This window comes from Leucopleurus acutus (genome assembly GCF_964270905.1).
Source record: "Leucopleurus acutus genome assembly, chromosome: 15".
Classification (NCBI taxonomy): Eukaryota; Metazoa; Chordata; class Mammalia; order Artiodactyla; family Delphinidae; genus Leucopleurus; species Leucopleurus acutus.
Window position 1 is genome coordinate 16,664,459 of NC_139157.1, and position 27,503 is coordinate 16,691,961.

At 43.7% G+C, this 27,503-nt stretch overlaps 1 protein-coding gene across 1 annotated transcript in view; it reads right to left on the reverse strand.

The window, feature by feature from the left end:
• The window catches only part of UST (uronyl 2-sulfotransferase), a 289,990-nt gene that overhangs the window by 98,592 nt on the left and 163,895 nt on the right, over positions 1–27,503 (reverse strand). The window contains exons 4-5 of the mRNA XM_082855525.1: positions 16,596–16,675; positions 6,047–6,200 (exon numbers count right to left, since the gene is read on the reverse strand). Coding sequence (XP_082711651.1) covers positions 6,047–6,200; positions 16,596–16,675 — 234 coding nt within the window. The remainder of the gene's footprint in view (positions 1–6,046; positions 6,201–16,595; positions 16,676–27,503) is intronic.

A 27,503-nucleotide genomic window follows, 5' to 3' on the forward strand; every position in this document is an offset into this window, starting at 1 on the left:
TATTCGTTTTCTTCCTTTAAGAAAAATGATGCTCTAGGGATGAAGGCACAGCCTGAGGTTTCATTCCCAGGATGGCCTCAGCCAGTCAGGACTGAGTGGAAATTTCCAGAAACAAGTATCTCATACATACACTTCCAAAGCTAAAGGATGCTCAGACTCCAAAGCTTTCAAGCAGATTAAAATGCATAGCTTTCTGAAAATCTTTGCTGACGCTGGCCAATGTTCAGGCTTCTCCAGAATCCAAATGGGCCAACATGATTTACTGAATTCTTTATGAATTAAGAAGCTGTAAATTACCATCTTTTTTTTTCAAACATGCATTACTTTCCACGCTTTATAGCCAAGATGAATAAACAGTATCACAGAGGCAGTTTTCTCCCTGGGAAAATGCCCTCCTCTCTCTTCCTGCTCTGCAAATGGAGGGTCACCTAGTGAAGGATGGTCTGGTGAAGTTGCAGTAAGTTTGGGTAAGGAGCCCAACTTGGTATTTTTTGGAGTCTGAAAGTGCTAAGTGCTGTCTCTGCAGAATATTTTACCATGAAACTTTCTCAGGCCAGGTTTTAGGCAAGCAACAAGCACAAATCACACACGTGTAACTGACAGAGTAGAAATGGCAGGTGACTGGAAACTCATGGACTGCAAAAGGGAGTGGCTTCGGCAGGAATGAGATTCTCCCCCCTTGCTTGTAAATCACAACAGTTGCTCTTCATGAGCAGACATTCATTCTCATTAACTGCATTCTGGGTGCCAGGTATTTCCCTGCCCTGGAAATAACGCAGCCTGAACTCCAGCTGGAGAAGAGTCGCAAGTGCTGGAACGTGTCAAAGTGCGCCTGGGCTCAGATCTACCCCACCTCCTGAGTCGAAACCCGAAAAAGGACGCAGCTACATCTGCACTCTGGCTCTGGACAAAGAGAAATGAGCCTAAGAGAATTGCCTTTTCACAGCGTGGCTGCGATAAGTTGAATTTGTATCCGTTCTAGCAATAATTCATTGTAAAATTATTTCCTGATAAATACAAGTGAAGATTGGTTTTGGAAGAAACAGAAACTTTTAGAAAAATCTAATTGTTTCCAGAAAATATGAAAAACAGCTATAAGATGCTTGGGTGTTTGAAAAAAAATTGTTATAACAGCTATGTCTTTGTAAAGATGTGTCAGACAAAATGATTTTGCTCAAAAAGCATGGAACTCGGCCCAGTCCTCCTCTCCCTTTACCATTCAGGAAGTCAAACATAAGGTCCAAGTGATCCAGCAACACAGCGGTGGAGTCAGGACAGCCTCTACGCCTGGCAGGACCCCTAACCCATCACTAGACCCAGGCCCTGTTCCTACATCTGTGAAATGAGAGGTTCCTCATGACCGACCTCCAGGGACCCTGCAAATCCTACGATCCCTGCGCCCTTTTCCATTTTCTTCCCAACCACCCAGCATCAGAGATGATAATATTTCAGCCCCAGAGGCCCCGGCCCTCTCTCAGCTGTATGCTAAGCAGCTCTGCAAGGCTCACGGCCAGGAGCAGAGCTGCCTGATTTTTGGCAACTGGATAAAGCAAGTGGCTTTGGAGCGCTGAGATCTGGAATCATGTGGGGACATCAGTGGACCCGTTTCGGGCGCCCCCCCCCCACCCCCGTGACTCTGTGTGTGTGTAGCGAGCAGGGAGAGGCCTCGCCGCGAGGTCCCCCGAGGGGGTGGCCTGCCCTGCTTGCCCCCTCTGGTGCAGGGTCACCCTGCGTGCATCCCCTTTTGGGCCCTCACGCCCAGGCGGGGCCTCACTGAGGGGACCAGGTCTCCTCACAGCTGCCCTGCACCCCAGCGAGACACAAACAACACCCTCTTTTGAGTGAAACAACTGACCACCCAGGCTTGCCAAAATGAGGACAGGCTCTGAAAGGGGGCAGTTTTATTTCAAGGGTCTGATGGGACCAAGGAGATGGAATGAAAAGTTTCAGCTATTAAAAAAAAAGGCTGTAGACTGTCTTCTTCCAAATAAACAAACCATCCTTTGAACAAGAACAGCCCTGCTAACGGGGTCAGGCTGGAGCTGGATCATAAAGGAGTCACGTGTCCCTGAGGCCCCTCTCCACTCCTGCTCCCCTGATTTCTCCCTCTGCTGCTTTTGGGAGCCCAGTGCTCTCCTGCTGGGGTCTTGCCAAGGAATGAGCTGAGCTCATCTGACACCGGCCCTTCCCAGGACACAGTGCTTTACATTTGGAACGGGGGCCCCTGCAAATCTCTAAGGGTAGAATTCCAGGCAGGGAAATTTCCCTGGAATCTCTCATATCACAGCATAAAGGCTCTTCAAAAATATAAGAGTTGCCTCCATTACCAACTTTCAACATTTTATGGGCTTTAAAAAAAAAGACTAAACCATGAGTTTTTTCTCGCATGTTTACACAATTTCTCTCGCTAATGATTACAACTTATTGTTTGTGTGAAGACTATGTTATGTGGAATGATTTACAGGATGACAGGGTAGAAAAACGTAGAAGATTCCCCCAACTCCATATTAACTACATTATAACTGTATTCATATTTTTGTTGTTGTTTATTTTATTGATTAAGTAGTGTATTGAGGCTTCTACTAATTCAGCCCGTCTTCTGAGTACCAAGGACATAGATGGAACTCTGATCTTATCTTGTCCTCGAAGAGCTTATAGGCTGTTGGGAGGACAGAAGAGATGTGAAGACATTATATCACCCAGAGAAATGACATGGCCAGCCAGCGTAGAACCTGGTGGGAGCACTGAAGAAGAATATTGGGACATCCATGTACAGCTGTGTAGGTTGTGCACTGCACAACTTTGGGGTCTCCATCCCACAGACCCCATTTTCAATAGAACCCCTGGAAACTTTGAGTGTGAGGAGGCTTGTGAGACTTCAGAACAAGCACCCAGGTGTCAGATACAGGTCTAGAGCAGCAGAGAGGAGTCCTGACTCCCAGAAAGAAGGGGGAGAATTGCTGAGGATGTTTGAAGGCTCATGAGATGACACATCCCCTGCTGGGAGGAGGGCTCTGCTTTTTAGTGGAGATACGGGGGAAAGAATCACTGATTAAGGTGTGTACAATTTGCGGCAAGGGCTTAATTTCCAAAATATAAAAACACCTCATACAACTCAACAACAACAAAGCAAACAGCCCAATCAAAAAATGGGCAGAAGACCTAAGTAGACATTTCTCCAAAGAAGAAGTACAAATGGCCAATAGGTGCCTGAAAAGATGCTCAACATCGCTAATTATTAGGGAAATGCAAATCAAAACTACAACGAGGTACCACCTCACACCGGTTAGAATGGCCATCATTAAAAAGTCTACAAATAACAAATGCTGGAGACGATTTGGAGAAAAGGGAACTCTCCTACACTGTTGGTGGGAATATAAGTTGGTATAGCCACTATGGAAAACAGTATGGAGGTTCCTCAGAAAACTAAAAATAGAATTACCATATGATCCAGCAATCCCACTCCTGGGCATACATCCAGACAAAACTCTAATCCAAAAAGACACATGCACCCCTATGTTCATAGCAGCACTATTCACAATAGCCAAGACATGGAAACAACCCAAATGTCCATCAACAGATGAATGGATAAAGAAGTTGTGGTACATATATACAATGGAATACTACTCAGCCATAAAAAGGAATGTAATAATGTCATTTGCAGCAACATGGATGCAACTAGAGATTATCATACTAAGTGAAGTAAGTCAGACAGAGAAAGACAAATACCATATGATATCACTTACATGTGGAATCTAAAATATGACACAAATGAATGTATCTATGAAACAGACTCACGGACATAGAGAACAGACTGGTGGTTGCCAAGGGGGAGGGGTTTGGGGGAGGGATGTAGTGGGGGATTGGGGTTAGCAGATGTAAGCTATTCTATACGAAATGAATAAACAACAAGGTCCTACCATATAACACAGAGAACTATATTCAGTATCCTATAATAAACCACGATGGAAAAGGATATAAAAAAAAAAAGAGTGCATAAATATGTATAAAGGAGTCACTTTGCTGTACAGCAGAAATTAACACAACATTGTAAATCAACTATACTTCAGTAAAAAAGGGTGTGAACGATTTGGGGTTATTCATGTTACTTCCCAACTCAAAGTTACTGCAGTGCCTCACAGGGCCTTATATGATCTGTGGTCTCCAAGACTTACCTGCCACTTCCCTCTCCCCACACCTCACTCTATACCAGCCACTCTGTTCTCCCTGCTGATTTCTGAATGAGCACACAAGTGCCCACTCCAGGCCTTTGGTCCAGCTGCCCCCTCCACCTGGAGCTGCATTCTCCCAACCGACGAGTGACCAATTCCACTTCTCATTCTAATTGCTGCTTATATGCCAGATGCAATGCCTTCCCTGACCTGCTTATCAACATCGCATGGCAGCCTGTCCCTCATCTCTCCCGCTGCATGATGGATCCCTGGGACTGTCCATCCACTTTCCCGAATCACTTTTCACTTTCTGGTAGACTATGAATTTACTTATTACCTACATTAATATTTGAAGAGTGGGATTCATAAAACTTGTTTTCATATCTTTGGTTTTTCAGCACCTTCTGCTACACTCGGTTCTAACTTCTGTAGTATCGGATTGAGCCAGAAACTTTGTAGTATATTTTGATTACATGGAAGATGCTATATGTTTTCAAAAAAACATATAATGCTAATCAAGTCCAATACAAACTATAAAGACATTATTCCTCTAGTAAGTGGTTCTATACTCTGAATATGTACTTGCCATTGAATAAAAAAATACAGAGCCATATTCATAACATGTATTTTAAAGAAAAAGATCAGAGTTTTTACCATCAAAAGTGAAAAAGAAAAAGAAATAAAAGTCACTAAAAATATACCATCAGAATATTTCACTGAAGCATTAGGTAGCTGAACAAATGCTAAATGGTGAGTGAAAAGCCTTGGTCGCTAGTGATGGCCCATCTATAACTAGTTGTGTAGCACTGGATACGATCCTTAACTTCTGTGCATCTCAGTTTTCTCAACTCTAATTGTGAATTTTAAGACATGAAAGTGACATTATCGAAAAATGCTCCATCCTCCAAACACATACGGTTATCATGCTTTTTAAAATCAAATGAGGAAACAGAAGTTCTGGCGTCGTGCTGGAACTGTGACTAACGATACTCTTCTTTAGCTCGAGGACGCTGCTGCGCACACACCAGCGGTGGGCATGGGCTCTGTGTTACATGCCAGCCGTCCATACATCCTTACATCCTTCTCTTTCTGCTGTGCCTGACAGCCCGGGACAGTCTGGGTGAACCTGACGGGCTCTCTCAGACACAGAGACCAGCATTTCAGCCTCCTTAACCCTTTAGTGGCTGAGGCTCTAAGCCACTCAGCAAGCGTTTGTCAATCTAGGTCACAAACTAGTGGGAAACGCATCGTTTATTCTGGTGCTGGCGGCCAGATGCAATACTTTCATCTGTTACCAACTCCAAGCTGTGGAAACAATTACTGGGATCAAAATGAACATCCCTATGAAGCTGAGGGTCCCCAAGCAAGGTCCAGAAAAGCAAACTGATTTTGCCAAGATGCCGGATTCTGTTGTGCTCTGGTGGAAAGGACCTTGGACTTGGAGTCAGAGGACCTGGAAACAGTCAGTCATGGCTGTGCTCACACCCTTTTGGAATCTCAGGGTTCTCATCTGAAAATACCCCTCCCTCATGGGACTGTCACGGGAACTGAATGGCATGAAGTACGAGACAGTACTTTGTGACCTTTTAAGAGAAATCCCCAAACACACCAAAACGACAATAGTGCTGGTCAGGATTCCCTGGGAAAGACTATTTCTTCTCTGGGGCCTAAAACCTAGCACTAAAGACCACCTGAGGAAAACAAGATTAGAAGGTCATTTGAGAAAATGTTCGTTAAGATCTGGGTCATCTGGAAAATTAATTTTTCACTGGCAAAAACTTGCTCCCTGAGGACGTACCCTCATCACATGGAGCTCGTGGACAGGACGGCCACGGGGAGGGGAGGGACCAGTTCTTCGATGTGACAGGACTTACCAGGTAGCGCTCTTCCTGCCTCATGCTGGGGGTACGGATCATGTGATTCTGTTCTCCTCTCCAGTCTCCAAATCGACGGAAAAAATAGTTAGATAAAAACCGGTTGACAGGGTCTCTAATGATGTTGATGTAGACAGGCTGGTCTCCTCCAAACCTATGACACATACAAACATGGAGCTGGTTACAAGCCATCACTTCTGGAGGAAAATCAAGCCCACTTAGATACTGGCTCCCCTCTAGGTTAATACGTCATCATCAGAAGACCCTGTCCGCTCAGGTGCCAGTGCACAAACTAATCAGCAAGCAGTGTTTCCTGATGGGCACCTAGTATCCTGCGGGAGGTGCCTGTCCAGGTACCTGCTGAGAGGCGGTGAGGGCTGTGCAAACTGCGGTATTTGTCAACGTGAAGGTATAGATACGGTCTCCTTTTCTCAGGAGGCTGCAGGTTCCTGAGGGCAGGGCCATGCTGAACTGGGTGTTGTATTTCCACCGGCCCTCAGGGAATGTTTTGACTGCCTGGTAAATTCCGAAAGCCTCGTTGGGTGGCTATACCAACTTATATGGTACTTATTCTACATTCTAATTCAAACAGTCTCAGATAAGGGGCTCTGCAGGAAGTGGATAATAACAGCCAACATTTATGAAACGCTCCCTGTTCACCTTGCTGTAAATACTTTGTAACCGACTCACCGAACCCTCCCCACACCTCAGTGGAGTAGAAATCATAATTATCCCCATTTATATGGGGGAAACGGAGGCAGGGAGCTCGTAACTTGTGGCTGAGCCCGGATATGAACCCAGGCAGTCTGACTCCAGAATCTGTGCTCTGAACCATGGAAAGAAGATTCCAAAGCTGAGAAAAGTAACAGTGTAAGGGATAACATGAACGCAACAAAAATCAATATAATTATCCTCAAATGATGGCAAGGGGTTTTAGATAAAAATAAAGCAAATATCTAAGTGTGCCATTTTAATTCCTTCCGCAAAGGGAGTAGACAAATGCACTGAATTGTGGCCCAAGAGCGAGGCCTTCGTCAGGCAAAAGGATTAGGTTGGTTGAATTTGTCTTACGGATTCCTCCCCTTTCTCTTTGAACTGCCTGAAAGCAGTGACCCTGAAGGGCCTGGGAGAACTCTCCAGGCTCTGGGTCTTGCTCTGGGGACCTCCTGAGGGACCCACAGGCTTCTCTCACCCCGTGACCTTCCGATGAGGATGCCTAGACATTCTGTCAGGGGTCAGAAAGAGCTCAGAGAAAACAAACTGACATGATCCTGCTGCCACCTCTCCAGCTGGCAGACTGTTCACCTTTCAAGACCCAGCCCAGAATCACCGTCACATCCTTCCGCAGTTGACTCCCATCCTCGAGTCGATCCCTCCCTCCTCTGGCTCAAATGCTCTCTCCACTCTGTGTGTACATGTCTGCCTCTCCCATTAGACTATGGGCCTCCAGAAGCCAGGAACAATGTCCTTTAGACAGTGTGTGGCACACAGTAGGTGCTCAACCAATGAAGGCATGGTCTTAGAAGACACCATGGGTGGATGTTTCTGAGTTTCCACCACTATCACAGGGCTCTGTGGTAAAGGAAAGTAGACATAACGAGCCACCAATCGTTTTTTGTGTATTGATATATAGAATGCTTTCCCCACGTTTTTTTGGGTTTTTTTAATGTGGACAATTTTTTAAGTCTTTATTGGATTTGTTACAATATTGCTTCTGTTTTATGTTTTGGGTTTCTGGCCGCGAGGCACGTGAGATCTTAGCTCCCCAACCAGGGATTAAACCCACACCCCCTGCATTGGAAGGCGAAGTCTTAACCACTGGACTGCCAGGGAAGTCCCTCTGGGTCTTTGCATTTTAAAAGAGAATCTTCAGAGAGAAGAATCCAAAGGCACAAGAAGGGATGACTCTCCAGTGGTGTGATTTCAGGCGCCAGGATGCGTGAGTGCGATTCTGGACTCCTCGAATACACCACATCGGAAAACACACCACTCGGGAGCAGGGTTAGCCATGCCAACACGACTCTTTGTCAGATCCCAGATGTACACAAGGTGACGTTCACGCAGCTGGGCGAACAACTAACTAGTTCCAGAGATCAGCTGTGCCAACCACGGCTAACCACCATATCCTGGATGTATCCTCCTCTTTTTAATTAAATTGGGGTTCATATCTATAATAAATAGCAACTAAAGAAATAGGGTTAGGGATTAGAAAGACAAAGCCTGCATACCAGATGTGAATGCAATTCAACCCTCAAATGGCAACACGCTATTAAAAACCTCAACTGTGCTTCCATGGTCATGTGAAGAATGACTATTACCGCTAATTAGCAGAACCGCCTGGTGCGGTGAGTCCATGCACGGCTGCCCACTACGAGATGGTTTTCTCAGCCTGGTCACAGCCACCTTCCACTGAAGGCTGTAGATGAGAAGAATGACAAGGCTTGTCGAGCCGGGGCGACCTGCTCCTGTTTGCACATTGTGACCCAATGCAAGATTTCCAGAAGAAGTTTTAGACAATGTAGGAATTTATTGTCAAATAGTATCAGATACTGCAATAGCCTCTCTAGAAATTTCTAACTGTGAGAGAGGTGTCTGATACATAACTTTCCTCTTCCAGAAAATGACAGTAATAATGGTTTCAGACCACCAAGCCTCATCCTTTTTCTAGGACACACAGCTCCTTCCCAAACTGGCAAAACCTGGGGTGACATGTCAGTTACACAAAAGGGGCCAAACACCACCCATGTGTCCCTGGGCTTGAGAAGGGAAAAATGTCCCACTCTCATCCCATCCTCTCTCAGGAACAGTTTGTCTTCTCTCAGTAATTTTAAAATTCTGGTCAGAAGTCCAGGTCACCCTTGGAAGGTCTCTGGGTCACCTGAACTGACGGTTCCCCCCGCCCCTCCCCCGCCTTCCCAGGAAGCACAACGCTCTGCCTTATTTTTTTAAAACCCTTGAGAGGAGATTCCACAGCCTCCCTGTGAAGCCCATCAGTTGAGGCGTCCTTGTTACGCTCAACCAAAATTCCTAATCTTCCTTCTGTGCACGTTTCCTTTGGTTTGATCCACTCGACACAAAGGATCAGCTTCTCTTCAGATGCTTTTACAACTTTAAGCCTTCTCAGCTCCTTTGGCGTTCTCTTGCATGTGTTTCTTTTTCTTTTTTTTCTTTCTTTGTTTTTTTTTTTTTTCTGTACGCGGGCCTGTCACTGTTGTGGCCTCTTCCATTGCGGAGCACAGGCTCCGGACGCGCAGGCTCAGCGGCCATGGCTCACGGGCCCAGCCGCTCCACGGCATGTGGGATCTTCCAGGACCGGGGCACGCACCCGTGTCCCCTGCATCGGCAGGCGGACTCCCAACCTCTGCGCCACCAGGGAAGGCCATGTGTTTCTTTTTGAAACCCCTTTCGCATTTGTCTTGAGATTCATTTCCCTTAATTTTATAATCTATAGCTCTAATTTCATCTTTATCAAGTTTTTTAAAAACCTGAGCCGACCACAGCTGATGAGAGGTTCTGTGCTTTGCATGTACTGGAGAGTAGGAGAGTCAGGTCATATTTTGTCTTTCGCTTAACAACACCCCCTCTTCGCCCTTGGTCACCACAATAACCACAGCATATTTCGAGCTCTTTCCAGGCATCCTAAAATAGCAGGTATTTCCAATTTCACTGATATCTGTTCATAGGTCATATTTACCAACTCTTTAATTACCCCTGTGGGTCTCCTTCTGACCGGCTGCAAATTTACCGTATTCTGTTTTTGGCTTTTTGATGAGAAGATGAAGGTCCAAAGCAGGACATAATTCTCTAGAAATAATAACCGCATGGTTCTCACTTCTCCCATGCATTCCTGAATATCTCATTCTGAGGATTTTCTTCACCATTCGCCCGACACAGCTACCTCCATGGATCAACCCTTCAATCAACACTAGTCACCTCCCAGTAGCTACACAAAGCCCTTGGGAGAGAATTTTAGGTACACTTTCATCAGATTGCAGATGATATTCTTCCTGGGCCGTTACTGCATGTATTAAATAACAAGACTTAAGGCCAAAACTATATGCATGACTCCTCTGCAAGGCAGAAAACCATTCAAAAGTGACTGTCCCCAAATGCCTTATGTCAAATATAGCAGATTGCACTGAAGGCCATCAGACTTGAAGGAAATGTTTCAAATTTTATATTTAAGGGGGGTGGGGGGGAAATGGGCAAGTAAAGACTGAAAAAGTTTAGTAGCAGTATCAGTAAATCATGTTTACACATGAGATTTATAGGCACGGGAGGGAATAAAGTTCTGTTATATTTCCTTGCTTGAGTTTCATACCAGATGCATTGGTCCGCAACGGATTTGTATCACGGGAGATGGGACAACATTCTGCTCTGAACTAAAAGTAATTCCTTAGAGACATAACCTGCTTACCAATACCTGTCTTTGATTCATATTTTACTTTCAATAAAGCATGAAAGTGAAAAAAAATTATTCTAGAGAGTTAAGACTATTTTGTCCCCCTACTACAGTAGAGTTTTCTATGAGTGCAAACAGCTTTTGAAAGCATACATATATATCATTTTTACTTGTGCTAGAATACACATAACATAAAATTTACCCTTTCTGCCAGTTTTAAGGGTCCAGCTCAGTGGCATCAAGTACATTCACGCTGCTGTGCCACCATCACCATCATCCAACTCCAGAATCTTCTCATCATCCCCAGCTGAAATTCTGTGCCCAGTAAACAGTAAGTCCCGTTCCCCTCCTTCCTCCTTACCCCTGGCAATTTCCATCCTACTGAAAGTATATCTGTATTTTTCACCTCTGGCCTAAAAGTAGAGGTTATTCCTGCGCTGTCACCCACATCAAAAAAGGAAGAGTGTCCCAAGGCTAGTGGCCCATGCTTTGAGCCCTGGCAGTGAGGAAGGAGACACTTTGAAGTGAGAGAAAGGCCACGGTGGAAAAGGATATAGTTGTTTGGGGGGCAGCATGAGGGGCTGTCTGCGGGCGGAGGAGGGGCAAGATGGTTAATTAATGGTCATTTGCTGCAACGGGGTGGAAGGGCCACCCTCCATCCTCACAACCTCATTCAGTGGACACTTTGGTCCTTGGTACCCAGGACAGAGCCTCCCATCACGAAACGCAAGCAGAGGCTGAGCTACTCTCTGCTCCCTGAGTGTCCTGAGGGAAGAGAGGTGGGGGCTTCTGCTGAGTGAGGGTGGGGCAGCTGGGACACTGGAGTTAAGGTTCCTGCTGGGAGAGGAAGATGACTTGATGGAAGCCAACAGACAACAAGGAGGAAGCCCTTCGTGGTGTGCAGGGAGATGGGCTCAGGGCAAGTCCAGATCACACCACGCCCTGACGGGCCAGCCACGAGTGGGGGCTCACGGGGCAGCAGAGTCCACCTGCTGTGGAGGGAAAAGAGAAAAGGGAGGCGGAGAGCGCCATTTCCGGAAGATAAGTCCAGCCATGTCTTCACAGGATAAACTGAGAGAAGACTCTCATTCTGAAAATCAAACTTCTGGGCTCTAAGCAGGTAAAGATAGCATTCACTAAGCGCTAATATCAGTTTTATTTTGACGCTCTCTTCAGAGCTTGAGGTGTCTGTCACTATTACAAAAGATTTGCAGGACACAATTAAAATGGATGACTTTGCTAATGAGAATGAAAACAAAGTCAACATTTAGAAATAAGATGTGGAAACCCGTTTGAATTATGGAATTAGCGAGATCGGATTTGTTTTGTTAAATGATGCCATCAGAGGGCAGACTTTGTTCACATCAGTAACTAAGACCTCCCTTCAAGGGAAGAAAGAAAGTGTCCAAAACTCACATCGTGTCCTTGCACATCACACTCTACTTACTTCCGCAGCGATTGATTGATTTTTAAATGTTTTGCTTTTGCAAGTTAGTTTTGGCATTGGAGCCACCATCAGAGACAAATAAGGAAAGAGAAATGGACACAAAGAAGGGTAAGGGGGTCATGGGTGAGAAAGGAAGAGACACGGAAAAAGGTTAAGAGTAGTGGTAGTTTGAGATCAGTTAGTGTATTGATATCTCATAATTCGCTTGGGCTATTTTCATAGCATTGCGCTCTGACACAAACCTTCACAGTGTTTTCCCTGCAAGACCCAAGTTGGGGGTCGAGGGGAAATGTAGATTGGAAAAAAATTACTTCCCCCCCACTGCCAAAAAATAATCTTAGAAAACAAAACGGGGCAGGAGGGGGGAAGACAAATTGAATTGTCTGTCACAGTCTTGATGATCTAAGACATACTTAAAGAGGTGGTGTTGGGAAGCGGAACTTTTTCAAAAATTCTAATTCTTTAGGTGACTTCAACAACTGGGAACAGACACATGAAACCAGAGTACAAAAATATTAAACATCCTACTTAAACATCACAACAAAGAGTAGCATCTTTTAGGCCGAGGTAATTTTGACTCACTTCTCCAGGTAGACCAGATGAAAAACACCTGTCTGGCCTGAACTTTCAGGTAGCTCAAAAACCAAAGAGCAGTGGAAAACCTCACGAACCCAAATTGATCTGAGGTTTCTGCTGACCTCGTAGTGTTTATCTCCTCTGGCAGGGAGCCTTCCCCGAGGCAACTACAAAAGCACTCTTTTGGTCTGGTAGTATTGCTTTCTATGGTTGAATTAATAAAAATGGATATGGAGAAATTGTTCCTTCTAGGTCTAAAAAAAAGAAAGAGAAAAAATGGGACAGGACAAGATGCCTAGGTTATGAATAAATGAAACTTATTGAATCACCAAAAACTCACAGGAAAGAATTTTACATCACTCAGAGTATCTAAATTCCAGACAAGAATGCCATACTTAATGGAGAAAAAACATAAGGGGTGATTCATTTTGGTATAATGCCGTACACTTCAAGAGTTCAGAACATAAATGTACAAAAGAAGGTATTGGGAAGGTTAGACTTTCATTCTTACATGCCGCTTCCCAGCAAGTGTTTTGCTGCAAGTCAAGAATGTAAGGAAACTTAGACATAAAGCATCAATACAGAATATTAGGTTGCAGCGTCAATTCTTCTCTTAATAACCTCATTATCTTGAAACAATGCGTGTCAGCAAAGATCAGGGCAGGTGTCTTAAGAACAGCTTAATTATCTCTATGCCTTATAATTCAAAATACAGACCTCAGTTTTAAAAGTATGTGAAATCCCTCTAAACAAGTCCCAACATAGTTGTTTTTCTCTATTAATTGTGTATTTGGGGGCTTTCCTTGTATGCCCACAGTTTGCCATTTGTACCCAAGAAGTTTTCCTTAAATAAAGCTATTCCCTTGAAAAAGAAAAGCTGATGGCTTAAATTCCCACGTTCAATGAGTGTAATAGTCTTGTAATGTATTAAAATTCAATGTGTCATTCTGTTTATGCTTATGGAGGTCTCGTAGCTGAGGCTCCGGGCCTTGTGCATGTGGGATGGGAAGAGAAAATGAGATTGAACCCATAGTCAGCGTGAGTTTTTTCGAGCTGGTCAGGCCAGTCTCTACTTCTTCCTGCTTGCAACTCTTCACTACTGCTCCATTCCTGCTGTGCTCCCATTTCCGGGCTTCCTTTCCATCCTTCTCTTTGTTCAGTTTTTGCTCAGGCTGGCTCCTGGGCCGCCAGTGCCCTTCCCCTGCGTTTGTCTAAAGCTGGACCATCCCTCACAGCCCAGCAGCAATGGCTCCTGCTCTAGCAGGGAGGGTCCTGCCCTTCCACTTCCCCTAGGGGACACCCACTGAGTCTTTCTCCTAAAGCTCATCATGTTTCGTTGCTGCTTCTTCCTTAATGGACGAAGAACTTACAGTTCCCTGAAGGCATGGACAGCATTTCTTGTTCACTGCAGAAGCCCCAGTCCTAGCGCAGGGTCCAGAGATAGAGGGTCGTCAATATGCATGTATTTAATTGAACAAAGTGGAATCGAGGGAGGAGAAACCAGCGAGAGCAGGGCCCTGTCCTCAAGGCGTTACATTAGAGACACTGCCAGGCTGCACTGGGACAGGAGCCAAACTTGGGGCTCAGGCTGAGGCTTCTACAGAAATGCCTTTTAAATGCCACTTGGAATACACATAATATCCTTCTCTCCAAGAACTTGGAAGGCTTTCCTTCACGTGTTCAGAGCATCCCTACAAACCAGGGGTGGGCAGGAACTGTCCCTGTCCCTATTTTATAGATGGGAAAACGGAGACCCTCTGCCCTCAAAAGGTTAAACTGTTCGCCGAGCCTATGGTCAGCAGGAAGGTCTGACACCCAGAGGTCCTGACAGCCAGGTGGACACTGCTTCCTGAAATGCGGTGTCTTCTAAAAGGTCTTTACCATTTTTTTTTTTCTTTCAGAACTAAATCAATCAAGATTAAACTCTTGGTAGTGTAGGCCATGATAAAATACGGTCACCAGGCTGTGCCCAACTCTGCTGATCCAATTCAGATATTGGTGTTGGCTTGTCATTAGAGTGCGGCTTGTCATTAGAGTGCTATACCATCCTGATTAAAATTAGTTGTGTTGCAGTTTGTTTGGGTTGTAAAGATTTGCCCTTGAAGCAAGAGGAGTAAATGAATGAGGTTTGACAAACTTATGGTTCCCAGGGAGTAAGGGGCAGGGGGAGGGATAAATTGGGAAACTGAGATTGACATATACACACTACTTTATACTAAACAGATAACTAATAAGGACCTACTGTATAGCATGGGGAACTCAACTCAATACTCTGTAATGACCTATATGGGAAAAGAATCTAAAAAAGAGTGGATATATGTATAACTGATTCACTTTGCTGTACACCTGCAACTAACACAACATTGTAAATCAACTATACTCCAATAAAAAGTTTTAAAAAAAGAAGAAGAAATGAATGAGGTTTGAGGACGTCAGGGGTGACGCAGAAAGGAAGGACGGAAGGAAGCGCATGAGCGAAGCAAGGGGTCAGAGGGTCCGTGCTCTGCCGTCTACAAGTCATAAAACACAAGGTCCGGGCTTCCCTGCACCGGGTGGTGCAGTGGTTGAGAGTCCGCCTGCTGATGCAGGGGACACGGGTTCGTGTCCCGGTCTGGGAAGATCCCACGTGCCGTGGAGCGGCTGGGCCCGTGAGCCATGGCCGCTGAGCCTGCGCATCCGGAGCCTGGGCTCCGCAACGGGAGAGGCCACAACTGTAAGAGGCCCGCGTACCGCAAAAAAAAAAAAAAACCACAAGGCCCCAAATAGCTACCAGTCCTCGTTATCTAATTATGTCTAATTATATGTTCTTGGCCCACCGGAAGTGAGAGGCAAGGCACATACCCCAAACAGTCCAGTGACAAGCCACTTTAGAAATGTGGTTGGAGACCCACGCAGCTCCCCTGGGCCACTGAGGGTAATCCGCAGGTGTCCTCCTCACCTGTTCACCACCCCGAGGGGACCCTGTGTATCAGACAGGCTGGGGAAACTTCAGAGGAAACTTGCTTTCAAAGATAAGGCAGCAACTCCCTTTGCTGCTTAATAACTTGCTTCGCTGAATCTCATTCTCTCTGCACTTCATTTGCACAGGGCCTGCTGCACAGCAGGAAAGTGCTTTGAAGGCTAAAACCTTCTCCCAGCCCGGCAGACTGTTAGGCATCCTGGGGCTGGGCAGCCAAAGTGCCTGCCCAGTGCAAACTCAGGCCTCCCTGGTGGCCCGGCCCGCGGGGCCATTAAGTCAGCACAGCTAGCAGGACTCTCCTGTGGGCCTATGAGGTCCCGTTATCCCCGTGGGAAAAGCAGTGAGGGAAGTGCTGGTCAGATGACTGATGAGGGAGGCCCAGGGTCCCGGACTGGTCAGCAGATCTGCCCCTGGACCCAGTGCTCTGTCAGCCCAAACCAACTGTGAACTCAGACAGGCCAGCCTTCGAGGAGGAATCTGAGAACTCCTAGCACAGTGACAAGGCCACCTGTGCTAATGGATTCCGGGGAAAGAGAGGAACTTGCCCAGAAATTGCAGTTAGCAACCTGACAGGTCAAGGGTCTAAACACATAAATTTGAAGATTTGCATTATTATCAAAAGGTCCCTGCAGCTGAAGAAAAAAGCAGATTTCTAGAATACCCACCAGCATCAAACACGCAAGGCTTAGAGTAATCAAATGGAGTATTAAAAAGGTAGAGAGGCTGGTCCTAACGTTTTGGACCCTATAAAATACACATAATTCCACCACTAAGTTAGTGCCAGAGTCCCGTGAGAGTTCAAACTGTATAAAAATGTGCAATGAAATATGTCTGCTAAAATATCCATCTCTTGCCTATTTTGCTTCAATACAAAACCTAATTTTTTTTTTTTAGAGAGAGAACTACCATGTCAAATGGCTTCTCATTAAAAATAATTTCAAGTTTCCACAAGATTTAAGATCAGTATTCTAGAAAGAAATGAACTTCTGTCCAAATATTTCAAATTTTGATCCCTCTACAGCAGAAATAAATGGATTAAAAATGCCTTTTGAAGGGCAATTACACTACCTTGGAAATGAAGGTAGATTTTAAAGTAATTGTTTGTTAGAAAGAGAGTAAGTACTGAAAAGAAACGAAAGAACCATTAAACTGGAAAATATCTTACCTTGAGAAGTTGAGGAAATGAACATGTCGAGTGAATAAATAGGGCTGTTCGGCAGTACTTATATTTTTAATCAGTTCCATCTATTAAAAAAAGTACAAAATTAGCATATATAGGATCTAATTTACCAAGCTATATTAAGCTAAAGGTTATCTCCCCTACTCTTTTGATCCTCATTACCTCTTGGACCAGGGCCAAACAGCTGTGTTTTGTGCAACATTTATGAACTTTACATAAGGCTTCTTACTAAATGAAACACAGCTATCCCAATGTATAGTCCTGTATTTAATTTAGCTGATTGCCACCATGAACGCAAAGTTACAGGTTAAGTAATTTTAGCTGGAGAAGTCAGCCTGTTGCTGTACATGCAAATAAGAAAATGCCTTTAATCCCCTCCTTTAAAGGCAAACCAAGGCAGGTTATTATTTTACATTTCTATAATGATCTTACTGGGAAATACAGAAGTATGTGAAACTAGTTCTGCAGAATTGAAAAGTGGGAATAAAATGAGGCAATATTTCATTATTTTTCTCTTTGATTATAAAATTTACAAAGCAAGTATTTCATAGGAAACACACAATCCTCCCACCCCCGGGCCCGCCCCAAACACACACACACAGTCTCGGTTTTTTGGTGGGTGGTCATCTGAATTATTTATTTGCAGTTACCAGCAAGGCAAAAAGTAGTTTTAATTTGTATAAACTAACAGTTACGGTCTTCTGGAACATGTCATGATACAGAAAATGTTTAGTAAAATCTGTTAGAAATTCCAAGCATTCTTATGACTCCCTGACTTCCTGAATTCCACTTTCCTTAGCTTTTCTAATTTGCCCCATCAAAGCTGACACACTGGAATTTTTAAGAAGCACATTGAAAATTGCTACTTTGGATAGCCATCAGAAGGGCAGCACTTCACATTTTATAAAATAGTTCAAGTTGAAAACTGGAAACAAAAACGGTCATTCATGTGTAAACTATAATAGCAATAACAATAAAAAAAATCAGAGTCTGGAACTCCAGGTTTGTCTCAAGCATGAGAGGAAACCTGGTCTGCCGTGTTCCCTCCTGTCCAGCTCAGGGCTGACATACACCGAAATGCCCAATGAATATTTCTTAAATGAATTAATTCCAACTAGTGCATGACTTACAGATCGTTACATGAGGACGTCGTTACCTAAACCCTTTCATTAGATATTCCTGCTCACAACGACTGTTTGAAGAAATGAAATTGAATTTTAAAAGTAAATGACTTGCAGTTCGTAACCAGTGCTTCTGTTCGTCAGTGGCAGGCACGGGTAAATAATGGTCTGCCTGTCCCCAGGCTTGAGCGTAAAAGGAAATTGAATCCTGCCTTTTTATCTACTGTTTACCCTCTAGATCCCCCCTGCATGCCCCAGCGCTTGTTTTCGGTAATAAAACTTTCCGTTTCTTTCATGCTGTAAATTTTGACTTTCGTTGATCTACCAGTAGAATCACTGATTCGGAAGCACAACCACAACCAAAGGTAACAATCTGAAAGCGCAACCAAAGGTAACTGATCTCTGAGGATGTCTGCTTAGAAGCATAACCGTGTGGATGTTTAGTATAAAGCCCATTTAATGCTTTAATCTTCAGATGATTTTTCTTCAGACATTTCTCTGCACACATAATATGAGAAAGCATCCTAGCATTGCACAAGACTGGAAAAACAGGTCAGAAGAAAACCCGTTTCTTTCACATATTCAACATTATATTACATTCTCTAAACACATGTCAATGTGTTCAATTTAATGGGAGAACAGTAGTGGTTAGATTATGAAAACAACGTCATAATAGTCATAAAGCTGTCTATTTCACGAGGAAAAATGGATTAGCAGTGACAGTGCATAACTCATTCGAGACATATCTTTAAACAAAGAATAAAGGTTACTAATGCTCGCATTTATTGCACTAGTACAGGGAAGTCAGAGAGTACATCTCAGCTCTCACGCATTTGACCCACACACCAAATAGGAAAACCCACGTGAGGTACCATAAGACACCAGGTTCACGGTATCACATGATGGTCTTCAAAAACGCTAACTTTCCCCATGTCTAGTGACCAGGGGGTCTCCTGAGCCCCTGTTGGTCATCACCTGAGTTCCCTCTTGGTCTTCCCATTGCTGCCAGCAGCCTGCCTTTTCTCTCGTTCGACTCTTATCTGCATGGGTGGCAATGGCACTACCTAAAATTATCAAAGAAACCAAGTCTCCTTTTCCTTGGCTCATGCAGGACCACTGCTGGCCTTTATTTTAAATCCACTGCATTCATTCATTCAGCATTTATTGGGTGCTTACTAAGCCCTGGACATCAAAACCTGAATAAGATCAGTGGGAAGACACATAAAGACAAGACAGTGGAATGTGTCCTAATGATGTTCCCAAATCTACCCTGGCCAAAACCATACTCTTGATCTTCGCCCATCTTCACTCCTTTTCCAGTTAATGGTACTCTCCCTATCCTCACATTTGATCTGGGTCTTTCCTGAACTCCCATCCTCAATCCCTTGCTGAGTCATGTTAATTCTGTCTTTACTATCTCCCTCAGCTGGTTCTCAAGACCCCACATCCTGTGGCCAGCCAAACTAGACTCCTCCATATTCCTTCCTCACACCATGTCCAAGAAGATTCTTCTTATAGAATGTTCTTCCTCTTCTCTCTGCATGTCCAAATCCTAATCACTTTTACATCTGGCTGAAATGCTCGCCTCCTCCCAGTAGCCTTGCTGGATGTCTCCTTTCATTCACCATCTGTTGATTTCCAACTCTGTCAGGCAATGTGCCACTCCGGGTTGTGGCTATAAAGATAGAAGATTTGGTTCTTGCTTTCAGGAAGCTCAGAGTTTTGGGGGAGAAGTAGACGAGCAGGCAGGGACCATCATGTGATAATCACCATGGGGTAGAAGGCACGGAGGTGAGGCACCTGTCCCTGCTTGCAGATGGAGAGGTGATGTTTCCCCACGGAGGTGTTTCTAAGTGGTTTGCAAGGACCCCTAGGAGTTAACAAGTGAAGAAAGGGACTCGCAGCGTGGCAGACAGAGTGAACAGTGGATGCGAAGGACAAAACACAAAAATGACACGGATGTTAAAACTGCCAGGAGGTCCGGCATGGGATCAGCAAGGCAGTAGATAACTAGAGAGGAAGGTAGGAGCTGGGTAATTGAGGGTCTTGCAGGTCACATGAAGGATTTTGACATTTATCCTCTGGGCAGTCCACAGCCAGAAAGGATTTTTTTTCTCTCAGATCTAAGGTCAGGTGGAGAATGTGAAGAAAAAGAGGGTGAGGTTTAGAGAGGCAGAAAGCTTAGCTGGGAACACGGCAGTAATCCCAACAGGAAATGATGAGGTCATGAACGCATCACTTCTCAGTGTGGGTCCCACACCCGCAGCATCAGCATCAACTGGACATGTGTCCAACAAGAATGCAGATCCTCAGGCCTCATTCCACACCTATGGAATTAGGAGACTCTGGAGGTGGGGCACATCAATCCGCGTTTTAACAAGCCCACCAGGAGAGTCTACGGCTTAACAGTTTCAGAACCACAGAATGAAGTGCATGGAAGTGAAAATAAATGGAGAGATTTGGGTACGTTAAGGAGGGGGAATCTGCTGAACCTTGTGGCAGCAGAAGGGAAGGAGAGGGTGTGGTCAACAGAGCTTCCTTCTCAGAGTCCTGGCTGGGATCTGAACATGTGGTAGCACCCATTGGTGGAGACGGGGAACACTGCAGGAGGAAGCAATCAGGCTCCACAAGTGAGGGAAAATGGGTTTGGTTTCGAACATCTTTGGGTAGAGATGACACTATCTTCTTTAACTTCCCACAGCACTTTGAGAACTTTCCAGGACATGATCTGTTTATGTTACATTATCGCTGAGTTTGAGTGCTGGCTTTGAACCAGCTTGAAAACTCCTTGAGGGTTGTGGTCAGGTTTTATTTCTCCCCCAGAAAGCCAAGCCCAGGTGCCTACCCATAATTGTTTATGCAACGAAGTACCCTCTTTAAAAACATTTTTTTGGAGTTAAGAAATATACAGTTCACTGAAGACAGAATTAGCACTAAGGCAATGAATTCAGCCTTTCTGGGCCAGATATGTGCCTTCATTACCGTGGTGTCACGTGGAGTTAACAGTTTTACTACTACAACAGTTAGGGTGTAACAACACCAAACAAACTATCATTTTCTGAGTGGTTCCCAGGCTACGCACTGTATCAAGATGCTCTTTATACACATACCATCATCTCATCTTCAAACGACTCTGTGAGTTCAGTATTATTATCCAGGGTTTACAGGTTAAGAAACTGAGGCACAGAAAGGCTACATAGATTGCTTATGGTCTCACCACTAGAAGAAGTTGGAGCCAGGATTCAAATCCAAGTCTGTCTGACACCAAAATTCCTGCTACTTATCACTAAGCTACAATCTCCTTATCATTCCCACTGCTTTTCAATCTATATGTAACCTATTAAAATGGGAGGAAGGGGTCGGTTAGCAAAACAACTCTGGAGACTAAAGAGCATTTACGGGGATATGAATTTTCTACCTTTTATGTGATGGGCTGAAAAATTAAAAGAAAGTTCTAACAGGTGGAAATGCATTAAAAATAATTTTTAAAAAAAGCATTAAAATACCAGAGAGAATATTTTTTAAAGTTCTAGGTAGGAAAACAGTATATTATAACAAGCCAGGAATGAATTTAAAATACTAAAAAGAAAAAAGAAAGAAAAAGAACTATGTAACGGAATGGATCTAAACGCAGAAGTTAAATCACAGCACATCTGAGAATGAGACAGAACTGAAGTTTAAAAAAAAGAGGCATGAATGAAACAGAATTTATAATGCAGAGGATATGCCAGGCAGTAGCTTTTAATCTTTCGCTCTCAACCTAACTGCCTGAGATGATAGAGCAGAAAACCTTTACACTGCAGTTCTACAAACACAGCTGGCTAGTAAAAGACTTCTTTGGAAAATGCTCGGCAGCGGTAACTGGCAGAGTATTGACCCTACTCTGATCTGAATTCTTGTGTCACTCGTGAACAACTAGATGCCCTATAATTTTGCACAAATCTTAAATGAAAGAAAAGCATGTTTTCACACAGTAAAGCCAAATAAGGAGTAGCTCAGAGGAGAACTCCTTGGTCCTTTAACCTCAGAGGCCAGGAGGATGGCTGTGGGCTCAGGTTATCTTCCCCTCTTCCTCCTGCAAAGAGGAAGCCCTTCTTGCAGGAGGTAGGACGATCTTCCCACCTTCAGCTTGGGGCTGTGCAGTCAGTGCAACACATGCCTGCAATGAAGAAGAAGACCACCAGGGGGAGCAATGATGTGAACAAGGCTAAGAGGCTGCATCTGAATAGAGAAAAATCAATCTCATGGTTACAACTGGAAGGAGAGGAGAAAACGTCTTAATTTCTCAGGCCTTGTGGCTTCTTTCTTTTCCCGCTTTTCTTTCCACTGAGTTTTCATTAGCAGACTCAGCTTTTGTCTATAGGACTACAAGATAAGACCTCGCTTGCAGAACTGGGTGAACTTAGCCCTGTGGCCCGGAGACGGGCTCAGCTAATCTTTTTGGTTTGCTTCCAAAGTCTGGTCGGAGCACCTCTCATGCCTGTGGACACATCCCTCCTACTCTAAAGTCAGGAAACTCTGAGGGTCATTCTAAGAAGACTTTTCCAAAACGTCTCAAGCAAGGGTAAGTCTTCTGAGATAAATGTGCAGGCTTCTGAGGAGATACCCCTCAATAAGACTTCAGGGGAAATAAGATGTCTTCAGAGTTTTGAGGGATTCTCAGGTAAAAGAGGAATTGTTCTTGCTTAGTGGAGGATTCCCCTTAATAGAGAGAAAACTTTCTAATAATCAGAGGCTTTCATGCAATGATTCTTCACTAGAATTGTGTGTGAGCATCTCTTGGGGAGTTTTTCCCCCCATGATACAAATATGTGGGCTCCACCATTAAGAGTATATAACTCAGTATTTTGTAGTAAGGCCTAGAAATATGTGTTGTGAAACAGCTCCCAAGAAGACTCTGATGCCCATGATAGTTAAGAACCAATTTTTTTATTAACCTCCCACTTCCCATGAATAATGTTCTATCTCCTTAGCCTAACATTCAAGATTCTCCAGGATTTGACCCCAGTTCACTTTCAATTCTTATTCTCCCACATTCTTCTTGAGCACTTACTTTTTCCTATGAAGAGGGTGACAATACTTTCCTAATAATGTTGCCTAAAGGATTAAAGTAAGATGCACACACATCTAGTGTGCTGTCTGGTGCTCAGTATACACCGATAACAGTAGGTCCCCAATGAATATACATCACAATGGATAAAGAAACAATGGCGAGACCTGCCGCAAAAACAAATGAGTGAACCTTTGCCTTTAAACGGAGGCCGTTGACCCTGCTTTAGGGAGGCCTAGGAGGAATCCCCGTGGCCCCAAGACCGTTTCCAAATCTAACACGGTTTCTTTAGGAGCACTTTCTCTTCTCGAGTCGCAGTGCTTTGTAGTCACTGTCAGACTTGGACTTTGCAGTAGGTGAGAGCAGTGGGGAAGGGAAGTTAAAACACTATAAAGAAATTCTGTTTCCGACCAAGAGGCTAAAGCAATCTAGAGCACACAGACGTAGGGGCTCTGTCTCCTCTACCCTATGAATACTTTTCAAGATTTTAGTCATTTGAATGGCTGTTGAACAGAGTCAGAGCAGATGTGGAGTTTATAGTGAAAGAGTAGCCTTTACTGATATGGCTGATGGAACCATGTAGGTTGGTCCACCAGCTCCAAACTGTGAGAGTTCTGTGGGATGCAACTGAGAGCCACAAACACTCATAAAGAGTCCCCTGGCCAACTAAGACTGGGAAACTCTAGGCGACAGCTGGTTAAACAGATTTTTCATTTTGTTTTTAATTGAAAGAATTCTCAGAGTCTTTTTTTTTTGCGGTACGCGGGCCTCTCACTATTGTGGCCTCTCCCGTTGCGGAGCACAGGCTCCGACCGCGCAGCCTCAGCGGCCATGGCTCACGGGCCCAGCCGCTCCACGGCACATGGGATCTTCCTGGACTGGGGCACGAACCCGTATCCCCTGCATCGGCAGGCGGGCTCTCAACCACTGCGCCACCAGGGAAGCCCCTCAGAGTCTTTAAAATGTGAATAATTGTCATGACTTTCCTAGAGGGGGACAAGGGGACAACATTTCCCAGATTTATTGAATCATGGTATTTTCTTTTTTTTTCAGTGTCTTAGGGGACTAGGATACTCAGTAACACACTTAGGGAAATGCTGATATGATGGTTTTGACAGGGATCCTTAACTCTGTAACTCCCGTGGCACTTGATCAAAAAAAAACCCAGAAGTTTTCTGGACTCTACCCTAGAATCTCCAGGAGAAGGGCCATTGCAACTATATGTTTCAAAAGGCTCAGCTGGGTATTCTGCTGTGCAACCAGAGCAGACAGCCACTGCATAAGGAGAATGGCTCCTGGATTCGGGAGGGCCTAAGTTCAAGTCCAGGTACCATGGATAGTCATTTTATTATATTTGGAAAGTGACTTCATCTGGTTGTCTTAGTTTTCTCATCCATAAAATAGGAAATCATACTCACTCACTGGTACAGTTTTAGGCCCAAAAGAGTTAAATGAAATAATGAAGTAAAACAATGATCACAGAGTAGGTGCTGTTTGCAATTTGGAATCCTCAGTAGCTTCAGTATAAATAAAAATAGAAAAAGTATTTGCTTTCTCCATCTTTTAGGCTCATATGCCAACAATTTTTGCCTTTCTCCAACAGGAATGAAATAATTTTGAACTCTTATGTCTGTGATATGCCTGTGACACTTTGACTTTTGTTATCCTTAGACCAATGTTCTGAAAGATAGGGTCAGACCGTTAACAAAGATGGTTATGAGTCTTTTGGAAATCACGCCCCATGTCTTCTGGAAAATAGTTCTTTATCTTTTAGATTGTACATAATCTCCATTTTCCAAGGAATTATCTAAACTAGACCAAGAAATTGAAATCCGGTTTTAGAGCGTAAATGAAATGATGTCATCCTAGGTTTGCATTATATGCCCTGCAAAGGTCCAACATTTAGCACCAGCTGTCCATGTTCTTCTGTTGAGGCAGAGTTTTCTAAAATATTAACTTCAAAGGCATTTCTATTTCTATAAGGGCAGATGTAATGGGATTTTTATAGACATTCTAACATTTGCTGTCTTTCGTGTTCTCTTTCTTTTTAAATAATCCCTCAGTGTCTTATCCCATTAAATAGATTTTTAAAATCTAGTACTGAATGGGGATGTGTGGGGATGTGTGTGTGTGTGTGTGTGTGATGACAGCTACCCTCCAGGGAGAAATGTATGTGTGAATTTGACTCTGGCCCAGAGAGATGCCACTGTGTATGAATGCAACGGTACAGATGATTCCAGCCTTATATGTGGATACTTTTCTGAAGTTCATTTGTAAGTCAGTAGTTTGGAACTTGGAACACACTTTCTCATAAAAGAAATGTTCTACATGGTGGAGAGAGTCCCGGGCCAGCCCACAAGAGCCTGTTTAACTCGTACTGCACCTGAAGCAGAATTGTTATTAACTCCAGAGAACAGTGTTTCCATGGAAACACATTTTCAGAGTTCTACTCTTTCACGTTGAGAACCACTGACTATAAAATTTTAACTTGTCTCCTAAATCACTTACCCCCTTTTCCTTTAATAAATTATCAAGAAGAGGAGCTATTCACACCACAAATTATTTCTTGAATATGTTAGGTTAAAATAATAGTTTTTTCTTTGCTTGTTTCATGCACTTTGAAACTTTAGGAAAAGGATGCACGTAACAAAGAAAAAGAGTTTCTTTAAACATTCTTGAGCTACTTCAAACTTGTTTTTTTTTGTCCTGCCATTTCCTGGCTCTCCTTGTATGTCACAGCCTACTCGTCTAGCTGCAGAGAGGCAACTGTCACTATCCTTATGTTTGTTTTTAAATACATCAAAATTGTTTGTTTTTTTTCTACCATATCTTTACCTTTCCCTTAAGTTTTTAAAACTTGCCTTATAATTTAATAGGAATCTGGACTAACTAAGTAATGAAATATATTCTAGGTCACACTGACCACAGGAATCAGAAACGTTTCAACTAATTATACACAGATTATGGTAGAAGTTGTATAAATATATCACAGAATCACAGGGCTGGAAAGAACCTTAAAAGATTGTCTAGTCTATTCCCTGGCTTCTAGACAGGCCAGTCATTCCAAACAGATGAGAGCTAACCTCTATTTTAGAGAAGAAGGATGACTTTGGCTTTAACCCTTTCTAAAAGATTTAACAATTCATGCACCATGAGTAAATTATTCTTCGTTTTTAATCTAAATTCTTCCCTTGACAGTTCCTCATAGGAAACAAAGTAGGTTGATTTGTGCAAAATCCCACAGTCTATTTGAATTTTTGTGCCTGCTCTTCTAGGGCCTTCCTGAACATCTGAGGGTCTAATACTTTTGTTACTTTGCTCCCTCTGGGTCGTTAGACTTTTCAGCAGTGGGAACTAAAATCCAGCTCCTGTGTTTTGTTAGGCTTCAAGAACTGAGCATAGTTTCCACACATAGGAACATTTAAGTCTAACCTGATAAGCAGACCCAAAGACTCAAAAGAAAACCAAATTTTATACTTATAATAAAATTGCAATAGCATAGGCTATTTATTAGAGTCACTCTCTTTCAGCCCTAATCTTATTCGTTCTTCAGTAAGGTAAGGAAATCAAAGAGAATCTACCCCTATGAAAATTATTGATAAACTGTGATATCCTTAAATGTCACCAAAGATAATTTTTCTATTGAGCACCTACTACAGAACCTGCAAGGGGTAATCTCAAAATATTTTTTGCTGATTGATAATGACTATTTAGACTTGTTACTCAGAGACTCTTTAATGGAAGTTTCCAAAGGAATGGGCATTTTAATCTCTATACTGTGGACAACACTAAACATACAGGCTTTATAGCAAGTACTGCTGGCTGTGTTATGCACGTAAAACAGTCCTACCATCCCCCGTGATAAGAGAGACAGGAAGGCTGATTGCATATTCCATTTGTGTGTGAGATTTTGAATGCCCCAAAGGTGGAGATTATCTCAGAAAGAAGCAGACATGGGTGGAAATTTCCATAATTATGGCCTCAACCTGACACTCAGCCATATACCTTGTTTATTCCCCAAACTTACCTTGTCACTGAGTGGTGTGATGGTTAATTTTATGTGTCAGTTTGACTGGCCAAGGGATGCCCAGATTAAACAATATTTCTGGGTGTATCTGTGAGGGTGTTTCTGGATGAGATGAGCATTTGAATCAGTGGACTCAGTAAAGTAGATTTCCCTCCCCAGTATGGGTGGGCCTTATCCAATCCCTCCAAGGCCTGAACAGAACAAAATGTGGAAGAAGGAGGAAGTCGATTTTTTTCCTGCCTCACTGATTAAGCTGGGACATCTCATTTTACATTCCTCTGCCCTTGGACTGGGATTTACATCATCGGCTCCCTTGGTTTGCAGGCCTTCACACTCAAGCCCAGACTCAATTACACCAATGGCTTTCCTGGGCCTTCAACTTGCAGATGACAGATGGTGGGACTTCTCAGCCTCCACTGTTGCATGAGCCAATTCCTCATAGTACATCTCCTTTTCTTTATTCCTATCTATCTATCTATCAATGTATCTCCATCCTACTAGTTTTGTTCTCTGGAGAACCCTGACTTACAGTGGTGGCTACCCATCCATCCTAAATACCTAAGGGGACCGAAGCAACTTTCTGAGAGCAGGCTAACAAACTTGACCCTGTAACATGACTGTGGGAGCCCTAGGCCTAACTTTTCTGCATTAGCAAAGTATTTCAATGGAGATGGTTAAGGCTACTTCGTGTAAGC